The 19,864-nt window shown below is 32.7% G+C and overlaps 1 protein-coding gene across 1 annotated transcript; it reads right to left on the bottom strand.

Annotated features, from left to right (window-relative positions):
• Window positions 1-1,531: 1,531 nt before the first annotated feature.
• LOC136982500 (uncharacterized) lies at window positions 1,532-15,476 on the bottom strand. Its single transcript, XM_067278998.1, has 5 exons — window positions 15,349-15,476; window positions 15,146-15,250; window positions 5,326-5,409; window positions 3,887-4,037; window positions 1,532-1,754 (listed from the first exon to the last, which is right to left on the bottom strand). The coding sequence occupies exons 2-5, from the start codon at window positions 15,168-15,170 to the stop codon at window positions 1,619-1,621; spliced, it is 396 nt and encodes a 131-aa protein (XP_067135099.1). The 5' UTR covers window positions 15,171-15,250; window positions 15,349-15,476; the 3' UTR covers window positions 1,532-1,618.
• Window positions 15,477-19,864: the final 4,388 nt, after the last annotated feature.

Raw genomic sequence — 19,864 nt, 5'->3', positions numbered from 1 at the left:
TTTAGTACCTCGTGTACAGGAAGTTAACAAAATGTATACTTGGCAGGCTTAAAGCCTGTAACTGTTACAAAAAATATATGCAGCTCCCATCCAGATATAGGTTGCTCATCACTGGTCTATAGGTAAGCTATACGGCAGTGCATAAATAGACCAAATAACGTTATGTTCTAAATGGTGGACAAGATCAAAGTCAATGCATACATACAAAACTATTTTTGATAGCGTTGGAGTTACTGCAAAAAATTAACTAGAATGAGCTTGTATGTTGTCACGGCAGTTGTTCGATCTTCATATATATATACAGTCAAATCTGTTTTTATGCGCTCTTTTTATGTGCGATTTTTATTTTTGCGATTTTTTTAATGCGAATTTTTAATTTGTGCGGTATAGTTGGCGACTAGTCTCGTGCGATTCGTCATGTCTTACGTTGACTTATTATAGCTAAATAAACTTATTATAGCATAAATGCACTTATTATAGTAATATTATTGCATGAATATGCGAAAAATGAAATAATTTACTTTTTAAGTCAACAAAACACCACCTGGACAAAAATATGTAAAACAGACGATAGACCAGACGATGCAGTCAAGTGCTGACATCTGTTGTCAATAAATTTCTATTTCGTACGGTTTTGAGTTATTTTCTATGTGAGACTTTTTTTATGCGGTCCCTGTTGACCGCATAAAAAAATATTTTTTAATTGTGTTGCGAAAACTATTATTTACAGCCATTCGTGAAGTTTCGTGAGATTTTTTTAATGCGTTTTTTTTAATGCGGTTCCTATCCCCTGCATAAAAACAGGTTTGACTGTATATATATATATATATATATATATATATATATGTATGTATGTATATATATATATATATGGCCAGCAGTAATATTGTTTAGTAAAAGAGCACTGATTAAAACCAAACTAGAACCAAAATGTAAAAATCCAGCAACAAGTTGCTTAACTTTCCCTGGCAACATTTGGTGGCACCATCTGTTATATTTTATTATTAAAAAATTTTATATTTTTTAATAATAAAATTTTATTATAAAAAAATTTTATATTTTTTAACTATTATAAAATGGCAAAAAGCTTAATTTTCAGGATAGGGGGGATGGGTTTTAAAAATTATAAATAACGAGTAAAATTGTCCTTAAATCTGACCCTACTGGAAATACACACAACCCCCTTTAACAACCAAAATTTAATAGCATCAATCCCCTAATAAACAATCCTCCCTGCAAATTTCAGAAAATTTCAACAAAAAGCATAGGAGTTATTAAGCTATAAAATTGTGCTCCCCCACACAAACATCGATACATACAGAAATTAACCTGAATTTTTTTGCATTTTTTGATGTTTCAAGGTGACCCGAGTCCAAAAATGTAATAATCTTTGGAGGGGTTATTTTTTAACTGATGGCCATACTTTTCCTCTGTTATAGCCAGAACGGAACAGAACAAAAGTGTTCCACACCCCATGGGCACACCAATTCAACTAATATACTCACATAATTATGTATATGTAAACATAAAATACAATTTTTAAATCTTTATTTAATCGTCATTAAAATATACATTTGATCACAATTTATAAATTCTTTATGTCACATGAAGAGTATTTTTACAAACTGCAACCGCTTTTGGTAAGTTCCTTTTTTAGCCATATCATTGCCTTTTGTAGGTTTTTATCTTCTGCTTCTTTTATTAGAGGTGTATATCTTTGCAATTTTGTAGTTTTGTCCACTAAGTATCGATATCTAATTGAAAATAAAAATAAATAGTTTGTTTATAATTTAGGAAAGTATTAATGCTTCATAAGTTGCTAACTTATTCCAATAACTCAATATTACTGATAAGTATTCACTCATCTATTAATAAATTATATGATTTTATACAAATTTCATAAAATGTAGAAAAATTTATAAGCTTGTTGGTTATCACAAAGAACAAACAAGATTATTTGTGATTCCAATCCAAAAAAAAAAAGTGCTTTTCTGAGAAAAGAACTGTGTTTGACAAATAAGAAACTTTTACAGTAAAACCTTGCTAAGTTGAACTGTGTTCACCCAAATAGGTCCCAGAACTGTGTATAAGTTTTTCCATACAGTATAATATTATTATAATATAGTTTCATTAAGTTGAAATTATAAAACCTATTTTCCCATGTACCCTTTACCACCTCCACCCCTTTTGTACCCTCCACCTTGTCCGCAATCTTCATTTTCTCATAATTCTCTGTGAATACAGACAATTAAGGTAAACAATCACTATGAATCCATGCCATTACAACCTCGTGGCAACATCCTTTTACTGATACAGTAAACATATTGTATCAGTAAAAACATACCATATAGCTCTAAACATCGAAAAATTACAAAATATTTCCTTTGGATGAACTTTAAAAGTGTCCTTCTTCTTTTTGAGTCCCTTTTTACAGTGGAGTCAACCTTTATTTGGAGGCTTCTCACATGCCTGAGTATGCAAAACATTACAATGTACCCTCTGGTGGTGGTCCAAACAGTTATAAAAATTATACATTTAATAAAAATTATTGCTGGAACAATAAAAGTTTTATTAAATATATGATATAGCTGCTCTCTCTGATTGGGACACAAGTGGAGTGCTTCATAATGCACTCAACAGCACTGTAAACTTTTTACAATTTTGTAATCATATTGTGAATAGATTCTCGATAATGGGGAATTTATGGCCACTGAAAAATTTGACAAAATCAGTTATTAAACTCGTTAACTTGATGTCGGGATTTTTTCCCCATAGACTTAACATGGTTTTACTACATATCATTATTCATTTTATTATATCAAAATGTTTTCATCTCTGTAGATCAATCTTCAGATAAAAACACCTGTAAAAATAGAACAAAAAGCTTTCTGCCAGCCCAACAAATCCAGATACAGTTGCCAATTGACCACATCAAGGGTAACTATACAGTTAAGTAAATTGTTTATTAGTTTTCATTGACTCAAATGTACTGGGTATGTATATTAATGTTGTTGAATAAATGGTACAATAATTGGCCATTTCAAATTTAAATCTGTTTATTAAAGAGATCTATAAAAGCTATTCTAGAAATATTGCATGGCAGTATTAATATAAGTTTTGCAGGTTTTTCTGTCATTACATGTGGCCAAGAACTAAACAATTTTGCATTAAATGATTGGCATTTATAATTTATAGATTTTGGCAGAAAGACCATAAAAAATGAATTCATCAATAAATACAGGGTGTCCCAAAAGTCTCCACACAGTGACACAAATCAAGCCCACTAGTGTCTAAAAAATAAAACCATTAAACACTGGTAGTTAGTCATTAGTTCGTGCCTGACCAATGGGCTGGCCACCATGCAGTGTTCTGGGTTTTCTTCATGTCTAACACCTAAACAGAATCCAGTTTCCACATAGGAAGTCCTGCTAGAAGTTACCTATTGGCAGATCATCCATGTGTTCTGTTGCCTTACTCCATCAATCCACTGACACAAATCTTAATGCTGACATTTTAATGTTTGGTGAATAAAGTTACATTTTACCTTTGTATGTGTGAAACTTTCAGACACCCTGTATAATAGTTACCAATTTACCAAAGTCTTTCTGTTGGGTCAGAATTTTTTAAATAATTTCCTTAAGTGGCCAAAAACTGTACTGTTTACCTTACATAAAGTGCAAGTGGCTCAAGTGAAGAGAAAGAATATTTTTAATTTTTATCTAAAAATTAAAAATGTCCTAAATATTTTCTTAATATTTAGGATATTTTTAATGCTTCAATAATGCAGTTTCTTATTTGTTCAATAGATCTGTAATGATTTTATCAAATTCAAATACATGCTATAATACTTGATTATATATTATTCTATTACTTTGTATTATTTTACCTCAGTTCTTTAGTAATTTTGTTTTCATATCTTGCTCCATCTTTTCCCATTATTAGATACTCTTGTTCGATAAATAAATGGGATTTCTTGCAAGCGTCTCTCATCATGAGTTCTCTGTGAGAACCTTCTATATCTTCTTTTGGTTCAATTCCTTTTAAAAAAGTATTTTTTGGTTGAGATGAATAATTAAAATTTATATATACTAGTAAATCAATTTCTTATATAAAATGCCTGAATTTTAGATTCAAAGTAACTGTAAAACAAATTGGTTCAATTATTATAAAATTTTCTACTTTTTTACAATTGAATAAAGCCAATTTGTTATAATTGCAGGGTAAATAACACAAATAAGTTCATTTATTATTTTTAAATCACATTTGAAGATTTATTTTTAGTTGGATTTTACATTTATCTTAATATTCTGCAATATACATTTTGATAAAACTATAAAGAAGTTAAGTGAATGGTAAAAATTTAAATAATTTTTTGATAAAATACTGCAATAAATATTTATGATTTCTGACATTTATTCATGACATGAAGACATTTCAAAATTTTATAAGAAAATTGAGATTTATTATAGTGAATTCTTTAAATTTTAAATATTTCAAATTTCAGTATTGTCAAGCCTTATTGGTTTATCTTCAGGTTTATTTAATATTCTAAAGCAATTTGAGAAAAAATAGTTCATTGAAGTATTTGAGACATTGAGTATTTTCTTAATGAAAAATTCACATAAATCTGGTGTTACAATCTTAAACTTAGGTGCTCTTTACTGAAAGGTGAAATAAGTGAATATATTAAAATATACCTTTCACACTTTTTCCTGTAATTCTTCTATTTATTAAAAGAAATGTTTTCTTTAATGGACCTTTAAACATTTAAATGGAAATTTCATAACAATTTCCAAGAGCAATTTATTATTTGAAATGTGAAATTTGAAAACAAACAAGTTTATGCATTTTAAATGTGGAATAATGATGTAAACAAAATAAATTTAATGTGTTTGTTTTCAAATTTTGCATTTCAAATACTAAAATGCTCTTGGAAAGTGTTACAAATTTTTAGTTTAAACATTTGAAGTTTTATCAGTTAAAACATAAGACTAGGTCCTTAGAGAGGAACAAAAATATTTGTTTTAATAAATAGAAGAGTCACTGGAAACTGTGAAAGGTGTATTTTAATACAGACTTGTTTTAGCTTTATTTTTGTATTGAATTAAATGATATTTATATAAAACTTTCTATTTCATTTATATATTTTCCTATGATTTCTTAAAAGTATTATTCAGAGATTTTGTATAAGAGAGAAGTAATTCTTCATCAAACAAGGTATTGCTGTTTATGTAAAGAGATATATTAAAATAAATCAGTACCTAATAAAAAAATGTAACTAATAATGAATTGATTATGAAATATAATGTTTAATTAGACAATTACCTGCTTTCAAGACTGCAGACACTACAAAATCAATATATAGAAATCCATTTTCTGCTCGTAATTTATTAATTTTTCCCAACCACACTAAAAGAAAAGAAAGTTATAAAATTAATAAGTACCTTTTACAAAATATATTCATAATTGAAATGTTTTGTTTAAATTTATCAAATCAGCATTTATGCATGAAATATTATTGAGAGAAGCCATTGTATGACATTATCCTTATTGCATTGTAAGTGTCAATATTTTGACATTTGAACAGATTATTTCTTTCTAATAAATGAATGGATAAAGAAATAGAAATTAGAATAGTAAATAAATAGTATTAGTAAATCAAGTATGAGAGGATGATAATCAACACTTTTTTGTTGTTAATATCAGTGAACTTCACATATTAAACAAATGTATTATGAATTCCAGCAGTATATGTATGAATTCCTCTTGAATGTTTGTGTAATTCTTTGGCATAGCTATCTTCTTTCATTTATTTCCTGTAGGTAATTTGTTTGAATGGATTAAAATATTTGTCTAAAGCCCTTGTAATCCCAATATGGCTTAGTTAACAACATCAGTTACTTAGTTATTTTTAACAATAATAATTAAAGTAAATAATGAACAAATTAATTACTCTGAAATTCAATTTTTAATGGTTTAGTTGACCAGATTATTTTAATTCTACGATTTATTCTTTCACGTGAGTTAACAGCAGATTAGTTTATAATTAGAAAAATTACATTATTTATAATTACAGTAGAGCATCGATTATCTGACTCAATTGGGGACTGGGGTTGGTCGGATAACTGAAAAAATGGATAACCAAAAAATATGAAAAAATACATTATTAGTATAGTATATTAGTATATCGCTATTAACTACTTCGCGTTGAATTTTCATCGATGTTAAGCCTAACAAAATTTTTTTTAAAATAATAATCGTCACTATTGTATTGTTAAAAATTATTTCTTTATTTTGCACAAAATAAATACATTACTGTACTGTATATTGAAAAATATATTCGGGTTACATATTATACATAAAGTAGGCCTATACATTAGAAAAAGAAATCCAAAATTTTCTTTTGCTTCACAGCTGAAACTCATTTTTTGCCAGTAAATCTCGCACACATTTTAAAAACAGCAATTGGATAGCATCGTTAAATAAAATTAAGCCTCGTTTAAATATTGGCTTCCCTTTCATGGTCGAGCCAGTGTTGCCAGCTAAAACACGCAAAAATTTAACAAAAATAACATCAAAGTAGCCAAGACAGCCAAATATTGTAGTGCCACATCACTAGCGGACATTTGAAAGCGGTCGGTTAACCGATGTGACGGTTGATCGGAGGTCGGATAATCGATGCTCTACTGTACTTTATTCAGTATAACTTTTACACTAAATTATACACAATTCACAGTAATGATTGTCTTGTGATCTGAAAACTCACATGACCATTACCTGTAATGATGCACATCTGTACTGTTGAAATCTATAAGACTAATAACATAACTAATAATATATCCATAATAATAGCATGAGCGGTTATGGGTAGTTTAGGTATATAAACACCAATGGTTTTAATCTTATCTGTCACTGTGAGAAAGTCACATTCCATGACTAAAGTTTTTCTCCACATGTGATGGGAAAGATTTTAGTTACATGTCTGTCATAATTAAATGAAGAACTGAACATTTGATTTGCACAATACAGTTTCATCATGTATAAGATTGTTTTGGAACAAAATCCCAGTATGTAGTCTCAGCAGAATTAGATAGAGTCAAACTGAAAAAAATAGTGGAAAATTTATTATTTGGAAATAACTGTAAGGTTAAAATTGTGAATTGAGCAATTCTCAGTTGTTGAAGTTCAAACTAGACATTAGGGCTTGATGACTAAAATAAGTAATCAGTAATTTTATTGGTGAGATGTTGATGCAGTATATAGAAAACACAATGCAGGAATAGTGTTCAAAAGCATAAGATGTTGAATTACCTAACATATAACACTAGTATTGGAAAGGAGATGACGAGCTTTGAAAAGGTGTACATAAACTGAAAATAAATGGTTGTTTCATTGCATTTTATACTAAGCATTTGATGTTCTTTGGAGTCACGAAACAAAGGTGGTGATGCAGGATTGGAATTTCAAAAAGTTAAGGTGGTGTTAAACCCTTCTTGCCTTGTCTAACACCCCTCTGCCCACACTTAGGGGATCATCCTCTAATATCCTTTGTATCCATATATAGTGAGATATGTGAGGTCTCGACCAGAGGCTGAAACTTTGACCAAAATCTGTGTTAAAGGAAGAGTTGTTTTGAGTAAAATGCATTTGATAAATAAAATATCATAAGAGAACAAATCGGGAATTTGACTAATTTTTTCAACAATTGCAAAAACAGGAAAATAGTATGTATAATAAAACCAATTTTCATGCGGGTGTGGCTGAAGTAAAAACATTTGAATTTGAATTACGGCTGGACTCACGACAAAAGTCAATATACATATATGGAAGGTGTTTGATCTCAGAATACTGCCTCAACTGGTCCTGGCAACAACTAAGGACCAATCAGAGGGGTAGAAGATGGAGATCGTGACCAACCAGAGTGGCGATCAGGGATGCAAACCCTTTAAGAGACTTGAATTTAAGGACAAGGAGTCATTTCCCTTTGGTGGTTTAGTCCCCAAGGATTACCAACTTTTCACCTGCCTCACACAGACCAGAGATTTTCTCACAAAGTTAACCGCAAGGGATTCCCGAAGATGGAATGATTCTCTAGCTGGGACCAAGAACATTGATCCTGGATACGAGAACCGATAACTGTGTGCTTCACATCCTCCACTAGAGGACAGCTCGTTCGGAACTCTGATTCGCTGACAAGGAGTGACAAATTTTGGACTGTATCATCGTACGAACATTGCATCTTGTCCGCACAACAGTATTGCGTTGGAGATCGCCTTTGTTTTTAAGAAACAAAGGTGATCTATTTTGTGTACAATGCTTTTTGTATATTAATAAACAAATGTTAATTGTAAATGGAGTTCGTGCCTCTGTGTCTAATGCCACTACCCACATATGCTGTTCACACCTCACTATCCTGAATGGCGCCTCCTTCTAAATTAAAGGAGTGTTGATCTCAACTCTAGGATATCGGGTCCGTGAGAAACCCATCATGGGGGTCCTGCACAGATACACAAAAAACAGATATTCAAACACTTCCAGTGAGCATAGCTGAATGTGATAGGAAGTGTCATAAAATGAATTTAATTCTCACATAATTGCACAATCTGTTATTTATTCAAAATTTTGACATGCATATTTATAGTATTAAATGAATGCAATACCATATACCAAACTATGTAAACGATGAGGAAATCATTTGGCAACTGACTTGAAGCGGCCCAGTATGAACAAAATTGTTTTTACATGTATGTAATAACATGTCTTTTATTTTAAAAAACAGTTTAAAGATAATATTCTGGTCTTATAATAAATTGCTTGAAGCACATATTATTGTTTTTATTTCAATATCTTTATATAAGTGCCCAAAAAAACTTTTGCCCTTTTGCTCTGAAAGCATAATTCCAATACTGTGTGACAGAAGAACATAAATTTAACTATCTTTTGTATAAAACAGTGATAAATAATTAATAGTTTTAAAATAGAAAAAATAATGCAAATGAAAAAATAAATGTGGCTTTATTAAACCTTATTTATTTTCTTTTCTTTACTTTCCTTATACTATCTTCCTGTAGTAACAATTTTACTTCCGTTTTCTATTTACTTAACCACGCGGTAGTTAGTCGACACATGTGGCCTGGACGGTAATAAAAACAAAAAGGGTGTGACACCGAGGGGTCGAGGGGTTACGTTAGAGGAGATAGGAGGACAGGAGAGAGAGGAAGGAAGATTTTTCGGAGAGAGAGAAAAACGGGACGAACAGAAACAAAGAAAGTTATTAAGGAACGGATCCGAGGTTTTTTTTCTTATTTATTACCGCCAGTCACCCCTTCGAACCAATTTTCAGTCTTATCATCTCTGTTTAATTCTCTTCCACCTTATCTTTCTCTAGGGCCCTGTACTTAGTTAAGCTAGATATAAGTTAGAATAAGTTCTTTGTCTTGTCGGCACGCGGGGACTAATTGATGACATTGTTACGCGCAGTCCCAAATGTATTTGTATTAGTAATTAGTAAGTGTGTGTAATCGTTTCTTTGTAAATTATTTATGTTCGTTGAAATTAATAAACCTCTTTTTTTAATTCTATCAAAGCCGAGCGACTCTCAGGGTCTTGTTATTTCATATACTCGGCTAACAATGGCGTCCGCGACAGGATTCTGTTGGTAACGGGATACAGTTTTTATTGTATAGAACGTAGCATTGTATTATCGTGCCTGTAGATTTAAGGCCCTACAATTTGTAATCAATTGTATTATTTTTATATCATTAATTATGGATGATTGTAACCAGAACAATCTTGCTACATCCTCAGGAGGCGAGGGTGAGGGGATCCCTCCGGTAGTCACAGGGTTTCTAGGAATGGTTCCCATTTTTTCTAATAGTGGCAGTGATTTGGTTAATGTCCGCCAATTCTTCAAGACCATAGATAATATATCTCGCCTGGCTGGGTGGAACAGTGAAGTGAAATTGGCTGTCTTACAAGCTCGGTTAAAAGGGGGGCCATTATCGACGTTCTTCAGCTTGGCTGACCAAGATCCTTGTACTTTTGAGGGAATTAGGCAAAAATTAATTCAATGTTACGAAAAGCGAGAACTTAAGGAAAAGAATGCACTCGACCAACTCTTAAGTATTAAGCAGAACCATGATGAGACGGTATGTGACTATGTCATCCGCATGAATACACTGTTGTCGAAGGCCGCTTCCAATAACGAAAAAATTGGTGCCTTGAGGGATGACATTATTAGAGAGAGATTTATAAAGGGCCTAAGGCCCCAGCTAAAGGGATACGTATTAAGGAGAGAACCCCAGACCTTAGATCAGGCAATTAAGGAAGCGGAGAGGGAAGAACGGGTCGAACTCGAGTGTAACGTTAGTAGAGAAAATAAATTTGTACACACCATTGAAATAAAGAACCCAACCGCTAATGAGGATCCGAATGGTGCGATGAATATTGTGAAAACAAAGGAAGACGATAGACTTGAAAGGTTGGAAAAAATGGTGGGGTCGTTATGTAGTACTGTTAATGGTTTGGTCGAAAGACTGGGTGGAAATCTAGATAAAAATAAGGATAGCCCGAACCGATCTGTCCTAAAAAGGTGTTACATTTGTGGGAATCCTCGCCACCTGGCCCGCCAGTGCCCTCAACGGAATATAAATGATTTAAACTAATTACGGGGCGTGATGATAGCCAGTATCACGTCCCATGCATCGAGCTAACCCTGGCCCCTAATGTGTTCTTCTCTAAAAAGGGCCTTCCCCTCATTCTTGGTGATGCTTATGGTACCAGTATCAAGTTTCTGGTCGATACGGGTGCGGAAAGGTCCGTGCTAAGCCTGAAGATCGCTCAGAGCGAGATATGGAGTAGGGGACCGAACGGTGCACTTCACAGGAGTTGGAAACGACTACGAGGAATCGGTGGGGAGGTTATCGAATGCGAATGGGAGTCTAATATCAAGATCGAAAGAGGAGGGAGAACTCAAAATGTTCAAATGACTTGCATGCACTTGCCATCCGAAGTCGAATACGAAGGAGTATTGGGTATGGATGTGTTAAACAGGTTCCCGGAAGTATTAATTGAAACAGGTGAGAATGTAACATCTTGGAATAGAACCGAAATTGATGACTTTTATCAGTGTTGTGGATTCAGAAGGGAGGAATCCGATAATACGATGGAGGTTAATTTATCCCATTTGAACGACTACGAAAAAAAGGAAGTGGAGCGTATCTTTAATGAACACCCCGGATGTTTCGCACGGAAAATAGAAGATTTGACCGGTACTAAGGAATTTCTTCATACACCTATCATTAAAAGTAACCAAATAATTAATACAAAACAATATAGAATACCGCAATGTTATTTGAGTGAACTAAAGAAAATGATAGTTTCATATCTGAAGGCGGGGATTTGCGAGGAGAGTACTTCTGAATGGAATTCCCCCCTTCACATTGTCCCGAAGGAGTCCGGCGAGTTAAGGGTTACTCTCGATCTACGAAGAATTAACGAAGTAACCCAGTCCCAGGAGTTCCCTCTAGCCCGTGTGGATGAGATCTTAACGAAGTTTCAGGGAAGCAAATTCTTCTCGGTAATCGACCTAAAGTCTGGATATTTCCAGATACCCATACATGAATCAACACGTCATTTCTTTGCTTTCTCTACTCCTTGGGGAAAATTCCAGATGTGCCGCCTCCCGCAAGGTGGAAAGAATAGCGGGAGGTATTTTCAATACGCCATGTCTAGGCTGTTGGGGAGATTCATAGATATCAATTGTTTCGTCTTTCAAGACGATATTGTGTTGTTCTCCCAATCCTTTGAAGATCACGTGAAACTCCTAAGGGAGGTAATCTCTATATTAGACAAAGCCAACTTGAAATTGCACCCAAAAAAATCGAAATTCATGGTGAAAGAAGTGCGGTATCTGGGACACATCATCGATAGTAAGGGGATACGACCTGATCCCTGCAACGTGGATGCGATTAAAGAAGTCCAACCCCCGCGTAATGTGAAAGACGTCAGGAGTTTCCTCGGAATGGTGGGATTCTTCCGCAACTTTATCCCAAACTTTGCCGAGATTGCTCTTCCTCTTACATATCTGACTAAAAAATATGTAAAGTTCTTATGGGACGACCAGTGCCAATCAAGCTTCGAAAAATTTAAAGAACTATTATCTAAACCCCCTGTGCTATCTCATCCCGACTTTAAAATACCTTTTTTCATGCACTCGGACGCTTCAGATACCTGGGCTGGTGCGGTCTTAGAACAGGAAAGCGAAGGGAAACTCATTCCCATTGGCTACTTTAGTAGGAAGTTCCGTGGGCCCGAACTAAAATATTCCACTATCGAGAAGGAATGCTACTCAATAATCTTAGCCCTCCGCCACTTTAAACATCTTATTCTTGGTCAGAAGGTCACTGTGCTTTCCGACCACAAACCTTTAACCTTTGTGAAAAATATGAAAAATCACAATAACCGCCTCATGAGATGGGCCGTAGAATTATCTAATTTTGATTTGGTCATTACGCATGTTCAAGGGAAGAGTAACCCAGTGGCTGATTTATTGTCTCGACCACATGGTAGTAGAGAAGAAGCCCCCTCAAACAGCGATGTCATTAATTGCATCAGTGAAGAGTTGTGGAAAAAGGTAAAGAGGTCCCAGATTGGGGACAGAATTTTTGGTCCAATGAGAAATCATTTAATTAAATTCCCACCCTCTTACAATGATTACCCGAGTAGTGGCATACTTCCTGAGTATCAAGTAGATGGTGATGTATTAGTCCACGTACGACCGGGACGGTTTGGAATACGTCAATGGAGGCGTGTTTGTGTAGGGGAAACAGCAATTAATGACGTAATTAAAGCATTCCATGAATCACCATTAGCCGGACACTACGGCAAAGAAAAAACGTGTGACCTGATCAACCGTTACTACTACTTCAAGAAGATGAAAAAACTCGTCGATAGATTCGTGAAGTTCTGCAAAGTTTGCCAACAACATAACTTACATCAAGGAAGAGCCCCCTTTCAAGAAACGGAAGTCGCTAATTATCCGTTTCAAAAGGTGTCAATCGACATAATTGGCCCTTTAAATCAAACACATAAGGGTAATCGTTATATTCTCACCATAATTGACATGTTTACTCGATACACAGAAGCCGTCCCTTTAAGGGACCAATCTGCGGCCTCTGTAGCCAATGTGTTTTTCGAAAGGATAGTCTGCAGATATGGCAGTCCCGAGATCATCATCTCTGACCGGGGCACGAATTTTACGTCCTCCATCTTTAATGAAATGTGCAACATCCTTACCGTCAAGCACAATGTTACGACATCATATCGCCCTTGTTCGAACTCAGTTTGTGAACGTGTGAACAAATCCATCAGTAACCTTTTGGCCAGAATATCAGGCGGCAGCAACAACAATTGGGATACCTTCTTACAGACTGCTGTGTTCGCTTATAATAATGCTACACACTCCTCTACTAGTGAGTCACCTTCATTTCTTCTTTACGGATTTGATCCTAAATTCCCTCATGCGTTCCCTGTTGAACAGACAAATGACTACCCGGGTATTCGGGAGTATCGTGATTTCCTTATGGATAAGCTACGATGCATCCGTGAATCGGCATACGAATTAAGTCGCAACCGTAACAAACTTAACCGTAACCGCATCAACACAGGGAGGAAGGTGAGGAGCTTTGAGGTAGGGCAGAAAGTTTGGATGTTAAGGAAAGGGAAGAAGCAAGGCAAGTTTTCTCCAAAATATTTAGGTCCTTTCCGTGTCTCTCGCCTCCTGGGGCCTGTTAACGCGGAAATCGAAAATTGTAATAAAAAGGAAAAACTTGTTGTACACATAGACAGACTAAAACCGTGCTTCTCAAACTTCCGTGAGCCTAGACGGAAGCGTAACATCCCAATTGGACACGAAGGATCACAATCCGGAGAGATCGAGGAGATTGAAGAGGAAGAAGACATCCCTCACCTACCCACTGCGCAACGGGCGAGCTACAATAGGTATAATCAACATAACCAGCAGCATCAAGGAGACCGCAAGGATTCGGGTAATGAGACCATGCTGGAACAGAGGGGTAATATCTCCCACCCGTATAACTTACGGGGGCAGAAAGTGGACTATCGCCGGCTTCACTTTGGAAGATGAACTGTAGTTCATCATCCATTAATGGTTGTGTATCTCCATATTAATGTTTCTGTTAATTGTTAATATGTCTTTTGGTGGGGACGTATGTGGCTTTATTAAACCTTATTTATTTTCTTTTCTTTACTTTCCTTATACTATCTTCCTGTAGTAACAATTTTACTTCCGTTTTCTATTTACTTAACCACGCGGTAGTTAGTCGACACATGTGGCCTGGACGGTAATAAAAACAAAAAGGGTGTGACACCGAGGGGTCGAGGGGTTACGTCAGAGGAGATAGGAGGACAGGAGCGAGAGGAAGGAAGATTTTTCGGAGAGAGAGAAAAACGGGACGAACAGAAACAAAGAAAGTTATTAAGGAACGGATCCGAGGTTTTTTTTTCTTATTTATTACCGCCAGTCACCCCTTCGAACCAATTTTCAGTCTTATCATCTCTGTTTAATTCTCTTCCACCTTATCTTTCTCTAGGGCCCTGTACTTAGTTAAGCTAGATATAAGTTAGAATAAGTTCTTTGTCTTGTCGGCACGCGGGGACTAATTGATGACATTGTTACGCGCAGTCCCAAATGTATTTGTATTAGTAATTAGTAAGTGTGTGTAATCGTTTCTTTGTAAATTATTTATGTTCGTTGAAATTAATAAACCTCTTTTTTTAATTCTATCAAAGCCGAGCGACTCTCAGGGTCTTGTTATTTCATTAATGCAAATGAAAAAATAAAACAGATATTAAATAATGGAATAAATAGTTTCAAAAGCTGTTCTGTAAAGGAAAGTGCCCACCAATTCTTGGTTGGACACTTTACAGAAACTTGGAATGTCAGTGGTAATTTCATACACTGAATGAACAATAATTTGTTGCATAGTTTACAAGTAGTGAATTTTTAAAATTTTCCATAGACTTATGAATAACCCTGAATATATCATAATCAGCTACTTCTTTGCCAATTCTATCAGTTATTTTAGATAAAAACAGATTAACGAAATCAATCATCATCTTTTACCATAATCGTGATCTTCACAGGCCATCCATAATAAACGCTGCCTTTGTTTTGAAGCACCAATTAATTCAGAAACTTCAGAAAATGGTTTCTGCAGTGGACATCCTCCTAAAGTATAAAATTATTTATAATAAAAATATGCTTTAACATTCTTATTATAGTATTATAAATACTAATAAATCAACTAAAAATATAAAAGATAATACCTTCTGCACATTCACAAACAGAATCTTCACAAATAGTTCTCAACAATGGGCTGTTAGAATCGGGGCTGTAGAATTTTGTGCAAGAATCATCTGAGAAATAAAAAACAGATTATCCATTTTCATATTGTAAGTATTTGGTTTAGAATATACTTGCATTAAAATGTTACATCTTTTATTTTAAGATGAAAAAATATCATCTAAAAAGACTAATAAATAACAAAAATATTGAAGTAAGAAACTCGCAATATGGTTGATAGTAACTGACAGTCATAATTATAAATACGTGATATATTGCAAATATACTGAATGAATTTTGAATTTTAAGTAATAAGGATAAATTTTTGTTACAGCAAGAAGTAGTTGCACATTTTGTACAACTGATAAAAAGAAAATTTATAATAAAATATACTACAAATTGTATTTAATGTAGTTACTCTTCTTGGAATTTGACAAATTCATTAAAGAAAGAATATAAACTGAATTTTCTAACAAAAAAATTTTCTAACAAAAGGAATAAAATCTTTATATCATTAAAATAATTCAAAAGTTCTAATTGGAATTTAATTCTATTTACTTGATATTTATTTACAAAAAATGTGAAACTTAAATGTAATTATTAATATTTTAATGAAAATCTGTAAAACTGTTTGAATAAGATACAAATTATGATCCATTTAAAGATATTTTTTATGCAACTAAGAATAAAATGACTTTAAATGGTAAACTAGAAAAAAGGTTCTATTCTTCAACATTTGTTTTTAATGGTTTTATACCTTACATTGGTTGAAACCACTTATAGTATTAGCTTTTTCATGTCTTTCAACAGTAATGTTATATTCTATTAAAAACTGCAATTGTCATTCCAAGAGACAATTCTTGAAGAAATATTTGCAATAATAGCTCAAAACTGTTAACTGTGACATAATTTTAGTAATCTTATTATTTGAAATTGTACTGATTATTTGGGTTTTTACATAATAATTTATTTGTCTGGATAATCTAATTTAATTACAATAAACTAGAATTTAACAATACCTCAGAGTTTACATTACATGAATTTGTCTTAATTTAACTGATTTAAAGATAAGCTTATTTTGAATGATATCCAACCTGTTTGCTTAATATAAAGACTAAATCAAGCATAGTAGGACAGAGTTTATAATAACAAGATTGAGAAACATTTTACATTTACATTGTGCACAAATATAAATTAAATTAATTAAATATCTTGATAATGTTCTGTTTAATTACTAAGAGTAGGAAATAAATGAACACCTAATTATTTTATTTGAGATTTTATCAAAAGTTATTAAGTCATTAAGATAAAAGGAAAATTGTTTTTTATATGGTCTATCCCAATTTCTAAATATGACATGAAGCGTAAGTGTTAATCCTTCAAAATTACATCTTGCACAATATTCAAAAATAATGTTTATTTTAAATTTTTAGTCTCCTTTTTACATAAAATTACTTCACTAAAATATCATACTTAGTAGCATTTGTTTTGATTTGTAAAAGTTTCAGAAAGTGTTTGGGTAAAGAACAAATTTAAAAATATAATTTTAAATTTCTTATTTTTTGTGCAAATCAGAGAAACATTTTAATCGAATTAAATTTTTTGTAAACTTCTGCTTCATTAATTTTTAATTTAAGTAATTACTTTTATATAAATTTTTTGATTTCTGAAAGTTACTAAGAGTGATTATTTGAGCAAATTAGCTAATATATTTCTTGAATAAATTCAAGTACATTTTTATTAAAATGCTTTCAAAATTATGTCATAATATGGATTTTTCAATATACAGTAGAGCATCGATTATCTGACTTAATTGGGGACTGGGGTTGGTCGGATAACTGAAAAGTCGGATAACCGAAAAGTATGAAAAAATACATTATTAGTATAGTCTGTTAGGCCTGGTTTAAATACTAGCCTCCTTTTCATGGTCGAGCCAGTGCTGCCAGCTAAAACATGCAAAAATTTAACAAAAATAATATTAAAGTAGCCAAGACATAACCAAATATTGAAGCGCCACATCACTAGCGGACATTTGAATTTGCCGACTAGAACGTGGTCAGTTAACCGATAAGTCGGTTAATCGGGGGTCGGATAATCGATGCTCTACTGTATAATCATTTTTGAACTTAATTGATTCATACAACTCCATTTTTATTTAAAATTAGGTTAGAGAGCTTAATGTTTTATTTAAGCCGATGCCCACTCTTTAAACATATTTAAATCTCACATATTAAATAAAACATTTAAGAATGAGAATTAGCTTCAATTCAAAATTCAAAGCTGGAATTTTGAATTGAAAATGTTTCTCCAAAGTCATATCATTAATGAAACATTTAACTTTATTTTAAAATAGTCTATAAAAATTATCTAGTTGAAAATATGTTGCATTTGCATCAAGCTTATGTTTCCAGTACATAAAATAATCACTATTTTCATTATATTTCTTTTAACAACCTACTTTATTAAAGATTTTTCATATATATAGTAAATAGTACATTCCATATTGACTAAAAAACTTACCCTAGTAAACACAGGTTTCTGAGATATTAACAATTTTGTATTAGTATTGTGACTGACTAGTATCAATAGTATTGTGGCTTATATGTGTTGCATGTGATGTGGAAAAAGATGATAATTTTGCCAAATCTTTTACCATGATATTTACAGGTGTTCCAAATGTCCTCTTCCAATTCCATGCACGCTTGACATCATCATTATTTTGTCTCTCATTCTCTCAAAAAGTTCACATCTTTTGTCAGATTATTTACCTCATTAGGTCAAAAAGTTGACCACATTTACTAAAATTTTTACTCAGTATAATGTTCACTATATACCATATAAATGCTGAATGTTTTTTTTACTACTCTGCATATATTATTAAATTTCGATATATAGATACTTTTTAATTACTTAACTGCAAAAAAAACGGCAGAGTGTTCGTGTTCGTCCAAGCAAAACGCTCGGACAGGTCGATTTTACTCTCGAGGGGACATCTTTTGCAATAAAGTTTTTGCGAATTTCTGAATTATTAACTAAACAAACATTTTTTTTTCGAAATAAATGTTTGTTTAGTTAATATTCAGAATCGCAAAAACTTTATTGCAAAAGATGTCCCCTCGAGAGTAAAATCGACCTGTCCGAGCGCTTTGCTTGGACGAACACGAACACTCTGCCGTTTCGTTTTCGCTGGCCCACCCTGTATATCGAAATTTAATAATATATGCAGAGTAGTAAAAAAAACATTCAGCATTTATATGGTATATAGTGAACATTATACTGAGTAAAAATTTTAGTAAATGTGGTCAACTTTTTGACCTAATGAGGTAAATAATCTGACAAAAGATGTGAACTTTTTGAGAGAATGAGAGACAAAATAATGATGATGTCAAGCGTGCATGGAATTGGAAGAGGACATTTGGAACACCTGTAAATATCATGGTAAAAGATTTGGCAAAATTATCATCTTTTTCCACATCACATGCAACACATATAAGCCACAATACTATTGATACTAGTCAGTCACAATACTAATACAAAATTGTTAATATCTCAGAAACCTGTGTTTACTAGGGTAAGTTTTTTAGTCAATATGGAATGTACTATTTACTATATATATGAAAAATCTTTAATAAAGTAGGTTGTTAAAAGAAATATAATGAAAATAGTGATTATTTTATGTACTGGAAACATAAGCTTGATGCAAATGCAACATATTTTCAACTAGATAATTTTTATAGACTATTTTAAAATAAAGTTAAATGTTTCATTAATGATATGACTTTGGAGAAACATTTTCAATTCAAAATTCCAAGCTTGGAATTTTGAATTGAAGCTAATTCTCATTCTTAAATGTTTTATTTAATATGTGAGATTTAAATATGTTTAAAGAGTGGGCATCGGCTTAAATAAAACATTAAGCTCTCTAACCTAATTTTAAATAAAAATGGAGTTGTATGAATCAATTAAGTTCAAAAATGATTATACAGTAGAGCATCGATTATCCGACCCCCGATTAACCGACTTATCGGTTAACTGACCACGTTCTAGTCGGCAAATTCAAATGTCCGCTAGTGATGTGGCGCTTCAATATTGGTTATGTCTTGGCTACTTTAATATTATTTTTGTTAAATTTTTTGCATGTTTTTAGCTGGCAGCACTGGCTCGACCATGAAAAGGAGGCTAGTATTTAAACCAGGCCTAACAGACTATACTAATAATGTATTTTTTCATACTTTTCGGTTATCCGACTTTTCAGTTATTCCGACCAACCCCAGTCCCCAATTAAGTCAGATAATCGATGCTCTACTGTATATTGAAAAATCCATATTATGACATAATTTTGAAAGCATTTTAATAAAAATGTACTTGAATTTATTCAAGAAATATATTAGCTAATTTGCTCAAATAATCACTCTTAGTAACTTTCAGAAATCAAAAAATTTATATAAAAGTAATTACTTAAATTAAAAATTAATGAAGCAGAAGTTTACAAAAAATTTA

This window comes from Centruroides vittatus, unplaced genomic scaffold (genome assembly GCF_030686945.1).
Source record: "Centruroides vittatus isolate TY-2023 unplaced genomic scaffold, ASM3068694v2 contig_846, whole genome shotgun sequence".
NCBI lineage: Eukaryota > Metazoa > Arthropoda > Arachnida > Scorpiones > Buthidae > Centruroides > Centruroides vittatus.
This window is presented reverse-complemented; position numbering and strand designations above follow the sequence as displayed.